At 47.1% G+C, this 18,859-nt stretch overlaps 1 protein-coding gene across 6 annotated transcripts; it reads right to left on the bottom strand.

The window, feature by feature from the left end:
- Positions 1-789: 789 nt before the first annotated feature.
- Positions 790-18,482, bottom strand: SF1 (splicing factor 1). 6 transcript variants are annotated; one of them, XM_032798263.2, is made up of 13 exons: positions 17,946-18,482; positions 15,711-15,839; positions 12,844-12,919; positions 9,843-9,995; positions 8,756-8,845; positions 7,632-7,815; positions 7,108-7,223; positions 6,901-7,008; positions 4,793-4,973; positions 3,688-3,928; positions 3,045-3,099; positions 2,778-2,952; positions 790-2,259 (listed from the first exon to the last, which is right to left on the bottom strand). In XM_032798263.2, the coding sequence occupies exons 1-12, from the start codon at positions 18,475-18,477 to the stop codon at positions 2,778-2,780; spliced, it is 2,040 nt and encodes a 679-aa protein (XP_032654154.2). In that variant the 5' UTR covers positions 18,478-18,482; the 3' UTR covers positions 790-2,259. The 6 variants fall into 6 exon arrangements, with proteins under 6 accessions (XP_032654154.2, XP_032654116.2, XP_032654161.2 ...); XM_032798225.2 differs by having other exon boundaries at positions 3,045-3,104; positions 17,946-18,481; XM_032798270.2 differs by having other exon boundaries at positions 2,782-2,952; positions 3,045-3,104; positions 17,946-18,481.
- Positions 18,483-18,859: the final 377 nt, after the last annotated feature.

Below are 18,859 nucleotides of genomic sequence, written 5' to 3'. Positions count from 1 at the left end.
ATTCACACTTGCTACGTTTTACACAAGTGAGAGGGAATCCATCTCCATTTTACTACACCTCTAAGTCAACTGTGACCATAGTACCACTGAAATGCTGAATCAGAGCTAGATGATCAACTGAAGTATGTATATGCAGCCACTGCATACTTTTCCTGACCCAAATCCACTAGGGAAACTGGCACCATGCAGGAATATGCTGCAGGTCATATCCAAACAAATGATGTGCAATGCTTGGAGGAGGAACAGCACACTGCAGTGAAGTGGAAGAAATGCTTCTTAGGGGACTAGTTTGAGAGGTTCAGTCATCTCTGCTCACATCTGCCATGGGCATGGGGACTGTGGTAGCAGTGACTGGATGAACCACGCCACCCAGTACTGCCATGCAAGACTTGTTGGTGTTTTAGCTAGCCCTTGGCTTAAAGGAGTGAGCAACACTACAGAGCATCAAGTGTTAACTGAGCCAGTGACCCTTTAACAGGTCAATGTGACAGCAGATCACGCAGCTCTCCCAACCCTGTCCCAGCAACAGGGGTGTCAGAAATATCCTGCAGTTGGATTGCTGCTGTGGCACTGACCTCCAAGAGCAGCAAGGACCCTGTTTGTAAGGCTGAAGGTCTCAAGAAAAGCTGAGCTTTCAGGAGCACACACACACTTCCCATACAAATGTGCAAGGGATCTTACCCCCAAACTCTGCCTTTAAGAAATATAGCCCAACTCCTGCAGTGGAGCACAGTACCACTTGTTGGCAGATGGTAATGGATTCCCTCATTCAAGTCCACAGAGAATTAATTAGACCTTTATAAAAAACTGCTTTTATTCATTGGAACCTCCCCTCTAATGCAGTTTTATTCATACACAAAAAAGCAGTAAGAAATGGCTGCGGGTGACTGAACGGAAGAGCGTTTTACACATCATCAACAGAAATCGCTCCAATTTGGGGGGCAAGGGGACCCCAGACCACAAAACATTCAGATGTTAGAAAGATTCTAGGCACATGGCAAGTGAAAAGCAAATGGACTTGAGTGTATGCAGTAGCAGGGCCTTCTCAGTGCCTACTGAAACCTCTTAACTACCCAATTAACCACTAACAACTCGCTACTGCCCCCATGGGGCATTACAATACACACAGTTAAGAGGACAATGGACCCCACCCCTCCAGCATGCTTACCACTATTGTCTGGTATAGTAGCCCCTTGACAGAAACAATCCTCCCCAAGCCAAAGCCCTGACTTGGGCTGTATTACTGCTGGGGTTCACAGGGCCTAAAGATCAGCTATGATACCTTCCTGCCTCTTTCCTCTGGTATGAAGTCATGTCCAAGGAGATCTCTAAAATCCATTTGCTTGCCCCTTGCCTGCATTCCAACCTACAGGCACTAGCAGTGCTGGAAAGAAAGACTCAGAGGGCATTGCTCTCCTCAGATGGATTTAAAATGTAAGTCGCAGAGAGAGAGAGAGAGAGAAAATAAAATAACAAACAGGTTCACAATATGGAGCCAGCGTTCCGACCACGTTCTTCAAGGAAAGAGTTCGTCGCTTCACAGAACTGTCCGTTCTCCCAACATGGCCATCAGCCAGCTACAGGCAGGTTCCTGCTGAGGGAGTGTCCTCACTGGATTCCCAGAGTCCTCCAATCTCACTGTGGGAGCCCCGGCAGCCCCTGCTTCAGAAGAGAGACTCCGTGCTACAGTGCCTTGAGAGCTAGTGTGGATTCTGCTACCGAAACACCAGTCGGATAGGAATCAGACATGACAAAGCCCCGAGCCTTCATTCTGAATAGTTTAAGGAGGAGGGTGTGAGATGTAATCTCTGGCACGTTCCCAGCAGCCTGGCTTCACGTGCCTCTCCCCTCCAATTCCTGGCTCCATAAGGTGAGATTCAGCATTTTATGAGACAATTGAATAGAAAAAAAAATCCATCCTTCAGTTCTGTGGTGGGGGTGGTGGAGGTGCGGGGGGCATGCCGAATGGTGGCAAGGCCGGCACCCCCATCCCCATCATGGTGACGAAATTAGAAGGGTCCATGGGGGGCGGGGGAGGGGGCGGGGCGTACATCATGCCCCCGGAGCCAGGCGGCGGCGGCGGCGGCGGAGGCGGGGCCCCGGGCGGCAGCGGAGGCTGGACCCCTGGAGGCAAAGGGACCATGGAGGGGTTGCCTTGCATCTGCGGGGCCCCCGTAGAAGCCGCCACCGCAGCCCCCTGCTGCTGCCATGGCGGGATGGACCCGGTGCCAGCGCTCGTGGTGGTGGTGGTCGTCGTATCTGGGATTTAAAGAAGAAAAGGGTCACTTGAAAGGATCAAGGGTGAAACTCGGAGTAACTGCAGGTAAAGGAAGTGTCAGCCTCGCTAAAGGGACTGGACTGTCATGGGATGCAGGCTCACCACATGCACAGAGGGCACTACTGGTCCTGGGAGCGTAGGGAGCATTTTCTGGTGTCAGTCAGGGCAAGGGAGTCATATGGAGAACTCTACATGCAGAGAGCTATTTCCATCTTTGCTTTGGCACAGCTGACAGCTGGGCAAGTGGGGTGCAGGAGTGTAGCTCCCAAAAGCAGCAGGGGGAACTAACTGCTATAACAGTGTTTCCTGGCCAATGGGCAGCGGACAGCAGCAATGGGGATGGGGGAATTGTACCACCCCAGCCTCTGCAAACATGCTGCCGTGCTCCCACCTCCCCTACCCCTCCTTCTACACCCATGTAACCATATGGGTGAGTGGGGTAGTGTCCCTTTCTCGCACGCATGCGGGATGGGGATGAAGGTAAGAGAATTGCTCTTACTCACTTTGCTGCCATGGCAAGGGAGTACTGGACGCCATACTGCTGCTGGGAGGTGGCGGCGGAGGCTGCTGCTGCTGCTGCCATGGGGGAAGAGGACCAGAGGGAGGCGGGGGAGGCTGACCACTGGGCGGAGGGGGCGGTGGGGCCATCATACCCATCGGCGGCGGCATCATACCTGCAAGTGAGAGGGGCAGCCAATTAGGGGCTGGGCATCGAGGCGACACTGAATTGTGACTTGGTTATGGGCTTGTGACACAAGACACTCACCTTTTCCTTGATGCAGGCGATAGACCCCAGAGCCCACAGGCGTATTTCCCAGGTACTGATCTTGAGGGAATGAAAGACGGCAGCCTTAGTGCCAGTTAATGAGACTAGGAGATTCTCCCCCTCTTCCCCCAACAAGTCTACTCATTAGCTAATAGCCCTGTACACAGACAAGAGCCCATGCAGACACTGTAGCGCAGTGATAAACTGTAGCTCTCCAGCCTCAAGTGGGATCTTTAATGTGTCTTCTGCAGCTCATGATATTAAAACACTGATTTAATTAACAACCAATCAGGATACTTTTACCAATTAAGTTATCAACTTGCACTAATTTATTAACATATTTGCTGTGAGAGTGTGTGCATGTGTGTGTAAAAACACTAAATATTTCTCCTGTCATTCACATTGCTGTGGCTCTTTTGGGTAATGCTGATCACTAACTTGGCTCCTGAATCACTGGAGGTTTGAGTATCTGCTGCAGCCTAAACCCTGAGGCTGTAAGGATAAACCCTTCTGCTTTGAGAGGGAGCATGCTGATTAGTGGAGTGCATCTTAACTACAGAGCAGTCCCCCATGGCCAAACTCCAACACCAGTCCCTGCCCACACCAACCCCCATGTACCCGCAATGCCTTGGAATGTACTTACCCATGTGGTGGGGGCCTGGGTGACCTGGAGGATGTGGCCCCTGGTTCATGGGTGGATGATGTGGCTGCATCCAGGGTGGTGGGCCATTGGGATTGTGCTGCATTGGATGGCCACCATGCCCACCCATGTTGGGCATGGGGTGGTGGAAGTTGTGAGGTCCACCTGGACCCCCAGGTCCTCCGTGCATCCCATGGTAGGGCCGGTTATCAGAAGGGCCAGAGTTCATCCACGGAGGACGGTTCTACAGTGGGGAAGAAAAAGGAGCTATTCAGACATCCCTTTAAATACAATCAAAGCCATCTTATGTAATTCAGAGAGGAAAGGTGGAACCAGACTGCTAACTATTAACGGTCGTATTACGGGAACTACAAGGCAGGACCAGACCTGGAGGTCCATCTAGTGTCATATCCTGTCTGACAGTAACCAGAGACTTCAGAGGAAGATGCAAGAAACCACACCCTGCATCGGGCAGATGTGGGATAACCTGCTTGACATTAGGTCTCACCCTGTTCCTTACCAGTTACAGACTGGTGTAAGCTCTGAAGCAGGTGGTGTAACATCCCTGCCAAAGCCTGTTAACACTGACTACTGTAATTCTGGATATTCTTGATATCTGTAGAAGTGTCCAATCGTTTTTGAATCTAGCTCACTTTATGGCCTCAGTATTATGGCAATGAGTTCCATGAGGCAGTTATCTGTAGTGTGGAAAAGTATTTCCGTGGCTCGTTCTGAAATCGACACCTTTCAATTTCAGTGTTCCCTTGCGCTTGTACTGTGAGCCAGGGAGAACAAAAGCTCCTGATCTCCATTCTCTAGGTCATTCATTTATAGATCTATGTTCTCTGAACAATCCCAATGTTTTCATTCTCTCTACGTGAGAATTTCCAACCCTTTCAACATAGTTTGGAGCACCCAAAAATAGGACAAAACTCAGAACTGAGTGCACAGTTGTTTCTCTCCCTATGAGCCATTAAAAGAGGGGGACTGATTTCTGTTACCACCACTAGGATGGACACTGCAATGCATAGGGATGGAGAAAAGGGGCTTATTGTAAGGTGTTTCCTTTCAAGCAAATACTAGCAGGTAAAAAGGCCCAATCACTTACAGGAGGAGGTGGGTTGTTTCCTGGTCCCGAGGGTCTGGGCCCACTTGACAGAGGTGTACTGGTGGGGCCAGAGGAAGATCCCACAGATGCTGGGACTGGAGCTTCTCCCAACTCTGCCATCAGGGACAGGTATTCTTTGTCCATGCGGGCTTTGTCCTGAGCAGACTGAGGGTCACCAGGTCTGGAAGGAAAAAGTAACAAGCCACTAAGTCACTGGTTTGCAACCTTTTTTTTTTTTGTTCGTGGACCCCTAAAAAATTTCAAATGGAGGTGCAGATCCCTTTGGAAATTCAACCTGTTGTCTGCAGACCACCATCACAGTAGTTTTTAGTTTAACTGAACAGTTGCATGTGCTTGACATGATGTTTGATGCAGCATGAGAAAGGGTGTTAAACTGTGGGGTTTATGCTAATTGCAACAATTTGGGGGTTTGACCTGTAGGTGGGGGCATTCACATACTTTTGATTGATCGGAAAACCAGAATGCCTTTTCTAGGATCTAGATTTTTTTTTATTATTATAGTCACCTTTCACAGAACCCTTAGATAGTCTGTGGACCGGATGTTGAAAACCACTGCTCTAAGCCACACACACCAGATACCAGTGCTATGGGAGGGGAGCAGAGTCCACTGTGAAGGACAGATGGATCCAAAGCTAAATCACTCATCTCCTAGGCTTCATATGGAGTAAGCCAAGGCTCGGCAACCTTTCAGAAGTGCTGTGCCGAGTCTTCATTTATTCACTCGAATTTAAGGTTTTGCATGCCGGTAATACATTAACGTTTTTTAGAAGGTCTCTTTCTATAAGTCTATATTATATAACTAAACTATTGTATGTAAAAGTAAACAAGGTTTTCAAAATGTTTACGAAGCATCAATTAAATTAAAGGGCTGATCTTACACCACCAGCCTGCTCAGCTCGCTGCCAGCCTGGGGTTCTGTTCACCTAGGCCGGTAGCGGGCTCAGCAGGGCCTGTGGCTGGGACCCCAGACCTGGGTGGGGGAGGTTCAGAGGTCAGGGCAGAGGGCTGGGGTGTGTGGGGGGTGGAGGGCAGAAGGCTGGGGGGATGCAGGGCAGAAGGCTGGGTGTGTGTTGGGGTGGGGGGGCAGGGAGTTCAGGACAGAGGGCTGGAGGGTGCATGGCAGAGGGCTGAGTGTGTGGGGGGGTCAGGGCAGAGGGCTGGAGGGTGTGCGGGGATGCAGGGCAGAAGGCTGAGTGTGGAAGGGGTCAGGGCAAAGGGCTGCGGTGCTCGGCTCGTGTGGGTGCTCCCAGCCCCCTGCCCTGAGCGGCTCACGGCAGGGGGCTGGAAGGGATGTGCCTGTTCCACCCCCTTTCTCAAGGCTCCGTCCCCACCTCTCTCTGCCTCCTCTATGGAGCTGCCTGCAGCTGCCACTCTCCCCTCTGCTCCCTCCCCCTTGCTAGGGCCATCAACTGATTTCCTGCCCCACCTCTGCGTCAAGCAGTATGTTGGAGGAAGAAGCAGGGGAGGGGGAAGCTTGGCTGCCACAGAATCAAGCTCCTGCCCTCTGCCCCCGCAGGGGAGATGGGTGGGCGGGGGTGCTGAGTGAGGCCCTTGCGTGCCATGTTTGGCACATGTGCCGCAGGTTGCATACCCCTGGAGTAAGCTGTCAAGCTAAATGAATACAAAAAACTGCTACCATGGATTGGGTGAGTGCCTCCATCTAGCCCACTATCCCACCTCCGGCATCAGTCACTAGCCGCTGCTTCAAAACGTAGGTACCAGAAACCCTACAGTTAAGAAATAACCTATCCCAGGAAAAGTTCCTTCATCCCAATCAGAGGCTAGTTTGGATCCCCATTTCTAATCACCATTAGGTATTGTATAGGATTCATTTCCAAGCCAAGTATTTGGTAACTCCTACCCCTTCCCTGGGTATTATGCTAAGAGGAAGACTGATTTGTCAAGTGCTTCTGTGTTGGATAGCACACAATTTCCTAAGACTAGCATGATGGTCTGCTGCAATTAGCTGCCAAGACACCCTTCTGAAAAGCTATAGCATTCCAGCCACAGAGCCCATCGGCTACACAAATGATGAGCAGGCACAGCTGACAGAAGATTGCTTAAACAAGCTGGCCTGGGAGATTTACCTAGAGAACTTGCAGTCAGAGGCAATGTGTCCAGCTCCTCCGCATTTGGTACACACAGTGGTGTTGGTGATGCTGCGGGTCTCTGCACTTTGCCATGGCCGCAGGATCCTAAGGGATATCAGCATAATTAGATCAGCTTGACACTGAAACAGCAGTAAACATATGCAGCTGCACTGACTTTGCTACTTCCAGCAGGCAGGTACTTACCTGTTGTCATCTTCCCGCAGCGTCCCATTAAGCCGAGCCAGCTCACGCAGCTGCATCTTCCGCAAGTCATTCTGGTCTTCTGGTGTTTCAATGCCTTGCTTCAGAATATTTCGGATCTGGAAAAGACATGTTGCTTAGTGTTATCAAGCTTAAACTCTCATCTGCCTTGGAAAAATTCAGCTCCCAAACTCAGGTCTACACCACTGTTAGAATTCCAGCTTCCCTACAGGCCAGTGATAAAGGAAACCCCTCATTCCAATTCCTTTACTATGTCCTGCCATATCGCTCCTATGAGTGGAGTGCTGAGATTGAATCTTCCTCCAAAGTGCCCAGACAGGTCTTATTTATTTCATCACCTTGCCTCTTTAAAAGAATAAAGAAGTATGAAGAGCAAGAGGCTGGCAATGGATTACAATGCAGGAGGCAAGCTTGAGTTGAGTTTCCACAATGTGATATTTTACCACAGCTGAGACTGACTCCCCCAGATGTTTTCTGTTTGACCATCCCGAACTTTGCATTTATACCTGTTCCACCGCCTTCTTCACATTTTCCATGGTGTTGGCAGTGACCAGAGCATGAAGAGGCTCATCTTCTCCAGGCAGCATCTGGCCATCTTTTCGGCCCACTTTCCCTTCCTTCACTGACCCCTTCCCTCGGATCATGATCTTGGCATTGCATTCCTTCTCAATATTCTTCAGTGTATTACCTCTGTAGAACAAATGGTTGTGTTATTTCCATGCCAACTGGGGGATTTCTCCAGTTCCAGCCCCCCCAAAGCTACTTCACTCCCAATGTGACTGTATCACTGCCCCAAGTACTCCTCTTCATGCGAGGTCAGTTTTATCCCAATAAACACCCTGTTTAGAACACTTCTAGGGGTACATCTACACTTAAACCGTTACTGCAGCACAACTGCAGCTGTAGCACTTCAGTATAAACACTACTTATACCAACAGGAGGCAGTCTCCTGTTGGCACAGGTAAGCCACATTCCCAAAAGGCATTAGCTACATCACTGGAAGAACTCTTCCATTGACCCAGTGCTGTCTACAATAAGGGTTAGGTAGGCATAAGCACACCTCTCAGGGGTATGGATTTTTCACACTCCTGGAAGATGCACCTATGCTGGTGTAAATTCCCGGCATATATCCAGCACTAGGTCAATGCCAAGCACACACTCCTCAAACACAAGGAATATTTCTGCATTCCCAGAGAAGGCATAAACACACTATGTCAGACATGCTATCGAGGATGTTCTGTCAGAAGATAACATGACAGGTTGTCTGTTTCAGTGCCACGAAGTCCTACATTAAGATATGGGGGCTTGCACGGTGGAGACTAGAACTGTAATAGCTTCCAAGCACCCAGTGGGCTGCAAGGCGATAAAGTTACTTGGAGTGTTTTGCCTTTAAAATCCCATAGTACAGTCAGCCTGGCTCCTCAATAGACATGCTCTGAACCATTTTAAAGGCTGCCAGTTCTGCTCAGGTCTTGATGTCACACCATCTATCTGCTAGAGTCTTGATGTGCTTTAAAACCAGCACCATCTCTCAAGCATAAGCAAATAAGCCAGCACTGTCAAAATCTTGGACTCCAAATTTTATTAACTCTGAACTGCTCTCATTTCACAGAGAGTAGCAGCAGCTCACCTGGGTCCAATCAGAAGCCCCACAAAGTTAATCTCAGGATATTCATCCTGTGGGATCATCACCTTATCACTCACGCGGGTCGCTGGAGGCCTGAAAGAAATCAAAAAGTGATCGAGACCTGCATATAGCTAGTCAACAGACACTTCCATAAGGAACCTGAGCCAACTGAGATCAGAACTCTTCCCCCAGTTCAGAATGCATTGGTAGTCCAGGGAAAGACCGTGGCTATACACTTTATAGCAGTGGTCTCCAATCTTTTTCAGCCCCAAAAATCACTTTTTTAATTTAAGGGCAACCCAGGATCTACCCTGCCCCTTCCCACAAAGCCCCACCTTGCTCTCCCCAACCCTCACTCACTTTCACCTGGCTGGGGCAGGAGTTTGGGAGAGGGTGTGGGTTCTGAGGGGTTTGCAATATGGGAGGGGACTCCAGGCTAAGCCTGGGGCCAGGGTGCAGGAGGTGAGGGGTGCAAGCTCTACTCTGGGAGGGGGCTCAGGGCTGTGGTTTAGGGTGCTGACTCAGAGGGGGCTGGGGTTTGGCCTCCCGCCAGGCAGCACTTACCGCAGACAGCTCCTGGTTGGGAGGGCAGCAAGGTGAAGTCAGATTTCCTGCCTGTCCCGGCCCCACGTCACTCACGGAAAGGGCCAACGTGCCCTACGGGGGGCATGGGGCACGTAGCTCCACATGCTGCTCCTCTCTGCCAGCATCACTCCCTCAGCTGCCAATGGGAGCTGCGGGGGCAGTGCTGGTAGACAGGAGCAGTGCACCAAGACCCCCGCCCCACCACCTCCCTCAGGATCACACTGGCTGCTTTCGGGAGCAGCGTGGGGCCAGGACAGAGAGGGCAGAAGCCTAGTGGCAACCTTGCTATACCACCAGAGATCACAATCAACTGGTTGGTGACCACCGCTTTATACACAGATCCCAAAGAGCTATTTACACAGCAGCACTTGTGCACAGGAAGCTGTGATCATCTGTAATACGGCAATATTCAAAACTTGGATTTTGGGACAGGATGAAACCATCCAGAAATGACAGTGCAAAAGCCTACCCATAACATCTGGCAGGATCTTCTCACTCCACTTACTTGTAATCAGCTGGTGGCTTGAAGTCTGGGTTGAGGGCCACCATCTCTGTGATGAGGTTATGCCTCTCCTCCTCCAGCTTCTTGCGGGTGCGGAACTCACGAGTATTCAGGCGCTTCCCCTCGCTATTGTAAATGGGCTCAGGGGAAGGGGACCTGCAGAAAACACCCATGGTTATTCCTCCTATGGTCAAACCCAAGTGGCCACTTACAAGTACAGCTTCCCCTGAACCCTAGCATAATTTAGGCAAATCAGAGCTAAATGTGCTATTAAGACCACAGGAAAGGAAGGTGTAAGTTCATTCATGCCTGTCTTATTGCTACATGGATAAGGAGGATGCAGCAAAACACTGTATGCCACGAGGAGGGGGGAATAAGGTGCTTTATGGGGTAGCAAGGCTGTAAACAGCTAAAATGACAGCAACTCTGCCACGAGTGTGCTCATGTGTTTTAAAGGGGAAGGTGGAGAGAGTTAATTCGCACGGAGAACAATCTTTCCAGCTTCACTACGCAATGCAGCCATGAGTTTAGAGAGACTTCTAACGCAGGAGGTAATGCAGGTTAAACGTGGACTTTTAACACCAAAACAGAGTAACAAAAAGAGATTAGTCTTTAATCAAAGGTGACTAATCCTGCTGGCAACACCCATTAAATCTAGTTCACTGCCCCAGTGTAAAGAGACGGTCATGGCTTCTTTCCTGGCTTTTCCATCATTGTGCTGGCAGCTTCAAGGCCGACTCTAAACCTGTTTTCTGCGTTAAGGCTTAGAGGCTGGGTCAAACCACCTTTTCTTGGTCCACAGTCTGGACCTGTAAACCTTTATGGAGAGCCCTGTTTTCTCCATAGGGTTTAGATGCCCAGAAAGCAGAATTTTTTTTTTTTGTTTAACAGCAAAATCTTGTAAAGCTAAAATAAAAGAGTCAGTTTGATTTACCACAGCTGTGTTTGCGGTAAGAAAAAAATCACACTCGTAGAAATTTGATTAAGTTATGGACCTTTTTTAAAACATGAAGGAAAATTTAGGATTAGCTGCAAGAAGGGAAGAGATTATGTGGTTCAGGTTATTAAAAAAATACATCCCAGAAGTAATCAGAAACCTACACCCTTGTTTTAGGTTAAGAGAAACTTTTTCTAACGGGTTAGAGCAAGGATTAAAATCAGTTGATCCCACTGTCTTCTGAGCCTAAAGTGAACCATCAACACACGGAATAAAAGGTCAGGTTTGATCAGGACTAATCATGTCTAAATTACACCTCCATTTCTAGGATTTGAATAAATGTAACACAGTCCAATAGCAGAGAGAGCAACACAAAAATACAAGATATCACCCTCCCAGCTTGCTTTTACTAAGCATTTTAAACTCATGTTAGCTAGTAGTTGGTTTAGAAACACATTTTAAAGAATTCAAGTAACAATGAATTATTAAATGGCTTAACTTTGATATTACACCTTCAGAAGTTAATGCTAAGACAGTCATTTCATGCATTTGATTCTGTTGAACTGCTGAGGAGCAATTAAGAGTTAGACTCGTCTGTAACTGAATCAGAAACGCCAATAATTTTTTTTTTTAACCCACTAAAGTTTGATATTTGACAGATCAGACAACTTTGACTTTGGGCTCTTTTGCTGAACTGATTAAAAATGTTAAAGACTGTTACAGCAATGCCTCGCCTTCACAGGAAAAAATAAAGACACCAATAACTCTCCCCTCATCAGTCTGGGTTATTGTTCACAAAACAAATGCCAATCTGTCAGTCAAGTAAGGACAATTGCCCCAGCTCAATCTTAAAAACCAAGAGCAAGGGAAAAAGGATAGACTTTACATCTATTCCCTCCTGACAATAAAAGGATAAAAAAACCATCTTTCAAAGTTTACTAGTAACTTGTAATAATGGTTAAAGTTAACAGTCAAAAAGACACTATGCGGTGGTGCCCTGTAATGTAAAAAGTGCAATGGGAGTGCAAAATTTGTGTGCTAAAGAAAACTAGTTATTGCAAGGAAATAAGGCATAATAATTTGACTCCTAGCAAGACTAAACAAAGATGCAGAAGTGAATGGCTTTAACATTCAAGATACCATCTTACTGATCTAACACACCTTCAGCTGAGAAGAATTCAAGCCAAAGAAGGTTTCACTCCCATTTTAAAAGCAAAACTACTTCAGTTGTGCTAAATGCTACAACACAACAAATTCAGCTGGAAGACTGGGGGGGGAAGAGGGGTTTACTCCCTTCCGGTAAACAAACTGGACTCTGCTGTTCCATGCTAACAACCCAATTACAAAAATAAAGTGGTTAAACGCTGTTACTTTTCAGAATGTCACTGAAGACCAACATAGTCACAGCTGTCCAAAAACCAACTGCAACATTTTCCCTTCAAAAAGAGTAAATGAGGTTGGAATTACCCCACCACCGAGAGTCCCCAGAATTTCCCGATGTTGGCCAATGCTGTACAATAGCTGGCAGCAAAGAAATTGGTTAGAAAACTCATCTGGCTTTTAAAAAAATCATCCTCAACCACCAAGCAGAAAGCTCTGCCATATAAGCTGATCAGAGTATGTTTCCAGGCTGCTCAAACTCAATGATGCAAAAACAAAAAAATAAAATTAAAATAAAATAAAATAGTGCTTAAAAGTTTGCAAGGTGAACCTGTGAGAAAGACTTCTAGATACTGGGCATGTGGCACAAGTCAGACCCTGAAAAAGCAGATTAATTGTCTGCCTTAATTTCCCTTAAAACAAGTCAGGTTAATTACACCTACAAACTTAGAAAATCAGAAACAATGATATACCCTTATTACCCTTTTCCCTGTGGTTTTTGTAGGGCTAGAATTGGTTCCATTCCATCTTCCCTAACAGAAAAACCCCAGCTCTCCTCCACAAAGAGCACTGCAGTCATCTGACTAGAGCAGGATTGTACTGAACTGACACATTATGATGCCACCAAAAAAATGTATTAAAAAAGGTAAAAGTGTTACTGTCAGCTGGTTAAAACTGTTTCCCAACCTGTCCTCTGGGTTAGGGGGGATGCCCAGGTCTCCTGTGCGCAGTTTACGAGTCAGGTCTTCAATCTGCAGTTGCACTGGAAGAAACCAGGTTAGGAAAGAAAAAAGGATGGAAAAAAGACATTGTTACCAAAAAACATCTCAAATCTTAACATCAAAGCATGAAGAACGGGAGACTTTGCAATGGACGACTGATATTGTGAACAAATCGAAGGAGACCCGCACAATGTTATGTCAGCCAGCTAAGTTCAGCAGGAATCCAGAAAGGCCCACATTGATCTTATTTACATCTAGCTAGCCTTCTTCAAAAAGGATTATTAATTAGAAAGCAAAGTGCTCAACTGAAATGGGGTTAGCAGAAAGAACTCTATGATCTGAGACTACAACCAGCAAGTCACTGGAAGCCAAAACTCTTCCTGACCTGCTAAAACTGGTATTAGATAAAGCAGACCTAATGGAAGGTGCCTTTGCAAGCAATTCCACTGTCCTACTGGACTTCTTCCCATAGCAGAGTAACAATTTCTGTAAATATCAAAATAATTTTACTGATGATTTCAGAGCCAATTAAAAATGTGACTTGAATTAACGTTGCTGAAGTCAAACATACCAGTTTAGAAAAGGTCACATTTCTTTTTCTAAGGCAAAAGCACATGGGCCATGCACCTGTGCATGCCTTTATTCTTAACAGAACTCCTTAATGCAAAGGAAAAAACAACATACAGAAATTGCATCCACTGTACCATGCTAACTAACCCATATGATGTACAGACTTCAAAAGGCCTGCTGTGGTTATAGATAATGGACTAGGTAAGTCAAAGATTCAGGGTTTGATTTTCATATGGTAATTACTAAAATGTACAGGCAGTTTAAGCTTGACTCAGTTCTGGGTGCCTGATGCTGTACAAAAGAAAAAAGATCAGGATCTCTGAACCCTGAGTAATGTGATTTGGTTAATTTCTGGAGAAACTGAATAGCACATGGTGGAGAGGGGTGCTAATCTAGTCCACACTATTTCTTCTCAGTATCCCTCCCCCATATTTTTAAATAAAAGTGCTGGTGTTACACTTGCTTCTTACCTTAGCATAGACTGAGAATTCTGAGCTGCAGTTATTTTATCCAGTTAGCAGTAGTTTTATGCTAGTTCCAATTTAAGATGTTTGAGATTGCCTCATTGGCACAGAAACCTTGCTTTCCTTCTGTGTGCCATACGTCTTGCACTTCTAACTCCCTTCAAATGATATTTAGAGCCTCTACGAAACTGGGACACTCACTGTCCTTGCACACCAATCACTTCTCTTCTTCAAACTTTCTTCAAGCAATCCTGGCTCTGCCTATCCCTCAAACCTCACATCTCTTTTCTTCAACCCCTCATGTCTCCCTCTTCCAAACTTGTATCCCGTGTTTTAAGTTATGCACACCCTATAAGCTCTTTGGGGTATGATATATGTCTTAGCTTTGTTGCTGAAATAGCACGTACATACAGAGCTCTACACAAGTAACAAAACAGCAACTTCAGAAAATCTGGTAGAACAGTAGTAGTCAATGCAGCTAACACCTGGCTCTTCCTTTAAATATCAGATATTTGTTTTATGATATTGGATCAAAACTGCTTTATATTTCTGCCTAGAGAAGATACTCTGGTACAGAAACTGACAGAATCAAGGGCAAAACCCACACTGTCTAGAAACTAACCTAGCAACCTTGACAGTGAATTATTAAAGTGAACCATAACCAGCTCTCAGCACTGCTGTGGGTGAACAAGATGACTCGTTACAAAGCAAGTCAAAATTCTCAGTGGTTATGCAGAAGAAAGAAACCAAGAATTATTTTCAACCCCAGGGAGGTGAACTGGATCACACTGTCTTGTGAAGAAGAGCTTGCTTTATGTAAAATGCAAGGACTACAATTACATGTGACAATGCAGAGTCTCAGATACATTAGGACTTTCTTGCCCTTTTTCACTCTCCTGGCTTATATTTGGTAGCTCATGAAATTTAGCATCACTGTTTGCAATTGAAGGCAAAGTTAATGTTAAACCTTGTATTTATAAACCAAGTCACTTAAACGTTCTTATTCTCATACAGGAATGGTGTAATCCAAAAGACAAATCTTAACCTTTGAAATTTCCTGTTTTCACAATTAACATTTCAAACCCTTCATTCTCATAGGTCTAAGCAGTATCCCTTTCCCAGAAGTGTGTGTGCATGTGAATACAGAGCTCATTTAGGAGAGCTCTAAACTAGAAGAGATGCTGAAGGTTTAGATTTCTTGCCACAAAGAACAGAAGCAACGTTTCTCAATTTCCCTCTGAGAGCAAAACCAATATGACCAATACCACCTTGAACACAAAAATTGAACTTCTACAGAGATCATTTTTTTAAAAATTAAGCAGCCCAAAAGGAAGTCAGACTAGATTTGAGGGGATTTCTGGTGCAAGGCTATGCTGTGAAAGAGGTACCCGCTTCCCACATAATACATTCAGTTTGAAGAGGGACTCTGAGGCAGTGTTCTCCACTGGAGAGGTAATCCTAGAGGCCCCACTGACTATAACGAGATTATTAAATAGATGTTGAGAAGAGAGCCTAATATACTTAGAGAAAGGACCATTTTCACCTTGCCTGTGGAGAACACTACTCTTGTCACAAGCACGACACACTACTCTTGTCACAAGCACGACAGGGGAGCTGCAACAGTGCACAACTGAACAAAAATGTGAGAATTACTGATTTGAAGTTATGGAATAAGGCCACAATAACCTGAAGTCTAGAAAAAACACAGTTAACTTTCCAAACACTCAGCAACCAGAAATAGTCTCAGGATCACCACTGATAGCAGATCAGATGGAAAAAGGGAAGAACGTGTATTTACCTATATAAGCTCTCTCTTGCTCACGAGTGAGTCCAGGAGGGATAACAGTGGGCATTCCTGGGATGACAGTCTTCTGCTCCATGGTGTCTTGGTTCCATCTGCTTCTCTTCCGCTTCTTATTAGGAAAATCTAAGGGCAAGCATCCTTCTTTAGACACACTTTGTAGAAACACCTTCATGCATACAATTTGACTTAATACATACATCTTACATAAGCAATAATTGCTGCAACACTGAGCACACAGAATTCCCTTAAGTCAGAAATACTGTCAAGGCTACCTATTCCTTTCAATACCAAATCTCTCATTGGGATGAAGAGCGCTGCACACAAAAGGCAGTAAAGTCTAGAGGGTAGCACACTGAATCAAAATTATATTCTAGTCTAATCATTGACCTGCCACATGACTTTGGGCAAATCACTTCACCTCTTTGTGCCTGTTTCCCCTCTCACCTCTTATCTATTTAGCCTTTAAGATCTTACTGTCACCATGTTTGCACAGCACCTAGCAGAGTGGGAGTGCTTCTCTGCTGAGGCCACAGGGTGCTACCATAATACAGATAATAGCAACACGGGCAGAAATTTATCAGTAAATGTTGCCACATTAAAACTTGTTTATAATCTGCAAATCAGCAAGGGGTAGAGAACCAGCAGTGAGATTGAAGTTCAACAAAACGGTGGTATCAACTACAAAGTTATGCCCCTCCATAATGCAAGACAAACAGAAAACAGGCAGATGCTTCAAGATCACCTTTCCAACGCAAAAGAACTGCTGCTCTCCAATCCAACTAACATTTTCTAGTCACTTCAGCCACCATTTTTAAAGGGAATGCTGCAGTTCTGATCATCAGCAAAGCAACATGGCTGCCTCCCACAGCACGATTTCACATTCAGCCTCTCTGCACACATTACAAGATCCCTTAAGGTAACAGTAAATGTTCTAGGGATATTTACATTGGATGATGTGATTGGAAACTATTAAAAACCCACAGCAGTCTTCCTTGAACAGTAGTGTAGGAAATTGTTACTCCTCCCTTTTTTTTATGATACTGATCTATGACTTGCATTCAAATCATACGACAAAATGCATGCTCTTCTGGCTGTGCCTGTGAGAAAGCATTTCCAAAATGTGCTCTTCTAGAAAACATTACAAGCTTAACAGGATTAACTATCCCTAATAATCTCACTAAAGAGGAAGACTAATAAAAATAGGAAGTTAAAGAGACCAGGGTGGCCTTTATCCTCCATTTCTTCCCAATCTTACAGAGACCTCCATTTTGGTTGTATGACTATTTGCTAACTCCTACAGATAACACCAGGCCTTGTCTCTTCCAAGAATACCCATCTCAGGCTGTTCAGTGCCTTAGGGACTGCAGTTATTTTGTGTCCAAAGTTCCCCTGACTAACACATGCCCACGTGTTATCTAGAACCCCCATTTAAGTTAACAATCCCCAGATCTGTTTACATTCCCTTCTTACCCAAAACCCAGTCTCTCCAAGCAATTAAGAAGAACGTTCTCCTCTTCATTCCCTCCCTCAGAAAAGAGCACAGCCACCACCTCAATCCCATCCTGGCCCCTGGCCCCATTTCCCTACATTTGGCAGGATTCAGATCCTTTTCTCCTACCGTGACTCATCTCCCCCCTTTCCCAGTCTACTTTCTACCTACTCCTACTATATACCCCCATCCCAACCAACTCTTTATTTGCCCCCAAATTCTTTCCTCTCCCAGAACACCCAACATCACCTCTTCTTCCCATTCTCAGATCTACCTCATCCCCCTCAAATATGCCTACAACACAGTCTCATAGCCATTTCCCACCCCATAAGCCCTTAAACCCCAAACGTACCCCATTACAGTTTGTACCCCACCCCACAATTGCCAAAATTATAACCACCTCTAAATTTCAGCCCCTTCAACTCCCATGGACCATCTCAAGCGCTCCCTCATCCCTTTCCTTTTTGGTGCAACGTTCTCCAAACTTGCCCCCTCAGCCTATGCTACCAACTAACCTCAAAAGGCCCCAAGCCTACCCCTTCACCCCTTAGCACTGCCCAGTCAGTGCATCCCCCACCACTCCAGCCCCTTAACTTCCACATCTCTTCCCTACTGAGCTTAATTCTATATACCCGCATTGCGCTCTAGTTCCTCTACATCTCTGCCTCGACCCTACCCATATAACTGACCCCCAACCAACCCAATTCTTCCTCCCCCCTCCACTTCGTCCTGCCCCTCACCGTGATTACTACCCCCTCCCGGGCCGTTCTCATCCTGCTGCTGTTGTTGCGGCGGCGCCGGCTGCTGCTGCTCGTGGCCCTGCGGGGGCGGCGGAGGGGACGGATACCGGTATTGCCCGTACTGAGGAGGGGGCTGAGGCCCCGCAGCCTGAGGCGGCGGCTGTTGCTGCTGCGGGGGAGGCGGCGGGGGTGGGGTGGCGGGGCTGAGGCGCTGCGTGGGGTGCGGCGGGGAGGGGGAGGAGGCGGGGGGGCGAGGCGGCGGCGGCAGCGCGGCGAAAGGGTACGCAGCAGCCGCCATGGGGCCTAGCAGCGCGGCTTGGGCCTGGCCCGGGCCTGGGGGCGGTGGAGGGGGGGGCCCTGGAAGGACCAGCCCTGGGGGACCTGGCGGAGGCATCGGGTAGCCCGGCTTCCCCGGCGGTGGGGGTGGATGGAGCTTCCCCAGCGGCGTGGCGTTGGCTCCAGTCGCCGCCATTAGAGTCTCCTCAGTTCGCAGCGTTCGCGTTTCGCGAACCTTCCAGCCTTTGCACCTCATAAAGCTGCTCGAAAGCCATTGGCCGCGGAGATGTCAGTCACAATAACGCGTCCTTCCATTGGCAGAATCTTACGTCCATTGACCTTCCGCGGCGGCCCATTGGCCTAGCCTCTCCAGTGAAGGAAAGCGATTGGAGGAGAGCAGTCGAGAGGTGGAGGGAACGCGCATAGGTCAGCTGAGATGTCACTCTGCAGCGAACTGCGGTGGGAATGGTTGAGAGGCAGGACGGAGGAGCAGCATTGAGAAAAGACAAGTTATGATTGGTTGACTGGGAACGTAAGGCGCAGTACGAGCTGTATGGCACGGTGGGCGGGAGCCTATTTGAGTGCCCGTGTTGGTACTGGATAAGGAGACGGAGGGCGGGCACTCGGGGTGGAAGGCC

This window comes from Chelonoidis abingdonii, chromosome 17 (assembly GCF_003597395.2).
Source record: "Chelonoidis abingdonii isolate Lonesome George chromosome 17, CheloAbing_2.0, whole genome shotgun sequence".
Classification (NCBI taxonomy): domain Eukaryota; kingdom Metazoa; phylum Chordata; order Testudines; family Testudinidae; genus Chelonoidis; species Chelonoidis abingdonii.
The sequence above is the reverse complement of the archived record's forward strand: the minus strand, read 5'-3'. Positions and strand labels throughout refer to the sequence as shown.

What these genes read in the sequence shown, in the direction of transcription:
- SF1 (XM_032798270.2), bottom strand. Translation starts at nt 18,477, where the DNA reads ATGAGGTGCAAAGGCTGGAAGGTTCGCGAAACGCGAACGCTGCGAACT. An exon ending in AAGCCACCAGCTGATTACAA is followed by an intron (nt 8,846 to 9,842) that starts GTAAGTGGAGTG and finishes GATTTCTTTCAG; the next exon opens with GCCTCCAGCGACCCGCGTGA. An exon ending in CTGCGGGAAGATGACAACAG is followed by an intron (nt 7,009 to 7,107) that starts GTAAGTACCTGC and finishes GATATCCCTTAG; the next exon opens with GATCCTGCGGCCATGGCAAA.